The 3,710-nt window shown below is 22.9% G+C and overlaps 1 protein-coding gene across 1 annotated transcript; it reads right to left on the bottom strand.

Moving 5' to 3' along the window:
* Positions 1-28: 28 nt before the first annotated feature.
* On the bottom strand, positions 29-2,749 carry EHI_116260 (cysteine surface protein, putative; the record flags this gene model as incomplete). The annotated part of the gene is made up of 1 exon (XM_645087.2): positions 29-2,749. One exon carries the CDS (start codon positions 2,747-2,749, stop codon positions 29-31), a length of 2,721 nt encoding a protein of 906 aa, XP_650179.2.
* Positions 2,750-3,710: the final 961 nt, after the last annotated feature.

Below are 3,710 nucleotides of genomic sequence, written 5' to 3'. Positions count from 1 at the left end.
TTATCATTATCATCCACCATACTACTTCTTAATTACATTCATTTCCTTCTTCATTCGTTCCATACCAAAATGAACATTTTGAACATTTATTATTCTTTACTTCTTTACATTTATTAATATCTGAATATTTAATACATTCTTTATTTTTTAATACATATTCATTTTCACAACTATTACATTCATTCTTTATTGAACATCTTGTACAATTCTCTTTACATTTTGAACATTCTTTATTTATTAAATAATATCCTTCTGAACATTCTCTACATCCATATTCTTTATCTATTTCTCCTTTACATCCTTTAACTTCGTCTATTGATTTACATTCTCCTATCCAACTCATGAAATATCCATCTGCACATGTTGTACATTTATCTTTTTGATTGCATGTTGCACATTTTTCTCCACATTCTGAACATCCTTTCCCATTTCTATAATATCCTTTATTACATATTCCACATCCACTTCCATCTGCTAATAATTGTAAACATGTTCCATTTAATTCATTATTTGATTGACATGTTCTATTACTACTTAAATATTTATCACTAGAACAACTCATACAATATGTAGATGAACCATAACATGTTTTACAATTATCATCACATTTTGAACATTTCATATTTGTTGTTAAATAATATCCATCTGAACATCGTTTACATCCATATGTATTTTGTTCTTCACAATTTTCTATTGTTGTATTAATACATTCTCCTTTTGAATCAGGTGAATATGTTGTTAAACATTCAACACATTTTCCATTAACATATAACTCATTTGAACAATTTGAAATATTGGAATTACATTTTCCATTTTGATCTTTTATCTTTCCTTCTTCACATGTTTCATTTATACATGTATTATTATCTAATTGTTGGTTATCTTTACATTTTAATTCAATATCATCTGAATTACATATTTCTGATTCTGTACATTCTATACATTTATTATCCTTGATGTATTTTCCATTTTCACAATATATTTCTTCATTCTTTCCATTTTTATTTTCTTTACTTTCACATGTTCCATTATTTAATGTATATTCATTTGAACATGAAACACATTCATTTCCTTCATAATAACATTCTTCTTTATCTTTAACACATTTATTATTTTCTATTTTATATCCATTTAAACATTTTAAACAATAATTCCTTTCTGACTTCTTACAATTATTCATTCCTTGACATTCTCCATTTACATTTACATATTCTTCTCCACATTGATAACAATGTGTTTCATTTCCAATTTTACATCCATTCATATATTTATTACATTCATATATTGAATTAAGATAATATCCATATTCACATTCAATACAATGGTTTTGATTATTTAATTTAATACAATGTGAATTTTCTTGACATTCATTGTTTGAATTAAGAGAATATCCACTTTTACATTTAATACATTTAAATGCTTCCTTTGATTTACCAGTTAAAATAATACAATTTGGAAATGGATTAATTAGTGTTATATTTTCATCAATTGTCATAATATTATTATTACCATTACCATTAATAGTTAGTGTTGTTGATATAGAAGAAGCAGTGAAATAATAAATACAATCACTAACAAAAGAATTACAAGTGAGATTACCATTTATAATTAAATTGAATGGGGGTTTTGATGGATTTGATAAATGTTTTATGTGGTTATTTCCATCAATTTCTAATGTATTTGTTTCTGAATTGTATTTAAATTGTGGTTTATTATTTGGTTTTCTAATATTCGTAATTTCAAAATTATTAAATTTTATCATTTGGTTGTACTTGTTGATTGATGAAAGTGAATTTATTAATAATTTAACATTATCATCAACATTAATTTGTTTAGCATACACAAAGTTATATAATGTAATGTCATGGTCAATATGAAGAATTGTATTGCTGATATTAACCATGTTAAAGTTTACTGTTGTTAAACTTGTTTTAATATTAAGAGTACATTCATTTCTATTATCATCACATGGACAATGTGGATAATTAAATAGATAATCACCTCTTCCTGAATATGATAATGGTGAATAATCAGTACCAATCATTGTACAAATAACATTTTTATCTAAATCAATTCCATTTGGACAAAATCTCATTAACCTCTTATTTGATAGTAAATATGCTGTACCATCTTTCATACTAAGTCCATTATCAAAGTCTTTTGGTAAATAATGATTATATGTGTTTTCATCAAAATCAAGTGCATTTTTATTATTAAATGACATCACATCAAAACATTGATCATTATTACTTGGATTTTGAATTTTAAATTGTCCTGTTGATGTTGTAGTTGGTTTGTAAAGATGTATCCTATTACTATTCCAAATAATTAATTGAGGTTGATTTAATGATGGAGTTGTTTCAAATGTAATTAGTCGTTCAAATGAGACATTACCATTCCAAATTATTTTAGAATTTTTTCCAATGTTAAATTCTTCTCTTGTATGAAATTTACCATTTAATGTAATTTGAGAATGTTGTTTAATGTAAAAATTCTTTGCATTCCAATAATCCTTTGAACTTGTCATTATAAAATTACCATTAAAATATGTACTTTTACATTCCATAGGTTTATTTAAAGAATAAGTGAAGTCCCTCGTAAAATGATATGAATAATCATTATTAGTTGTTTTGCATAGTGTATCAATTTTATCATTAAATCCATCTTCAAATTTATCTCCTAATGGAATACAATCATAAGCTTTAGCATGAATACAAATAGACAATAATATAATATAAAATATTAACATCAATGAATATAAAGAATAACAATATTAGATTATTTGTGTTATTTATTGTTTCTTTCTTTTTTATTATTTTGATTTTTTTAATTTTTTGTTATTTTATACTATAAATAGATTATTAAAATATAATAATTTATTAGTTGTTTTTATTATTAATTAGTAATTTCTTACAACAAAAAAATGAAAAACATGAATTTTTGATTTAATAGTAAATGTTATTCTCAATAACTCATTATTTTGTTTATTGAATGTGTTATTGTCTTTTTATGTATTTATTTACTCACTCTTAAATTATCCATTAACAAAATGCAACACACATTATTTGATAATAAAGCGTTGATGGTTTTTCATTTTGAGATGAAATGAAATTATGAAAAACAACAGAATCATTAATACTTATTTCAATGTAAAGTAAATAATTAATTGAATGAACAAAACACTTTGGTACAAAGTAGATTAAATGAATAAAGAAATAGTGAACAACAAGAGCATGAAATATTGGATAATGAAAATGATAACTCTTTCACGAATGTCTATTCATGTAGAATGTGACAACTAAACAATATTATAAGAAATAAAAACGTGAGTTTGAGACTAACAATGGAAGATATTGTATGTGTATAACTTCAATGGAATGTGTCAATGTTACATTGATAGAATATTCATAATTTAATGATGTTATTCAATGTTATTTAATTTAATGATGATAGAAATTATCAATAAAATATTCAAAGAATTGGTTATTTGAATAAGTTTTATATTTTTTACATAAAGACTAAAGTAGATAAAATAGATAAATGTAGTGAATGATAAATGAATTTGTTTGATGGAATAAATACATTTATGATAATAATGAAACAAAGAAATAGTTAAGTTGAATAAAAGTATATTCAAATAATGAATAACCCTTTTTAATTATTAATTTATCATTTCTTATTAATTAATTAATTTATTTCTTTATTTTTTG

This window comes from Entamoeba histolytica, genomic scaffold, assembly GCF_000208925.1.
Source record: "Entamoeba histolytica HM-1:IMSS scf_1104750518051 genomic scaffold, whole genome shotgun sequence".
Lineage (NCBI taxonomy): Eukaryota > Evosea > Mastigamoebida > Endamoebidae > Entamoeba > Entamoeba histolytica.
The sequence above is the reverse complement of the archived record's forward strand: the minus strand, read 5'-3'. Positions and strand labels throughout refer to the sequence as shown.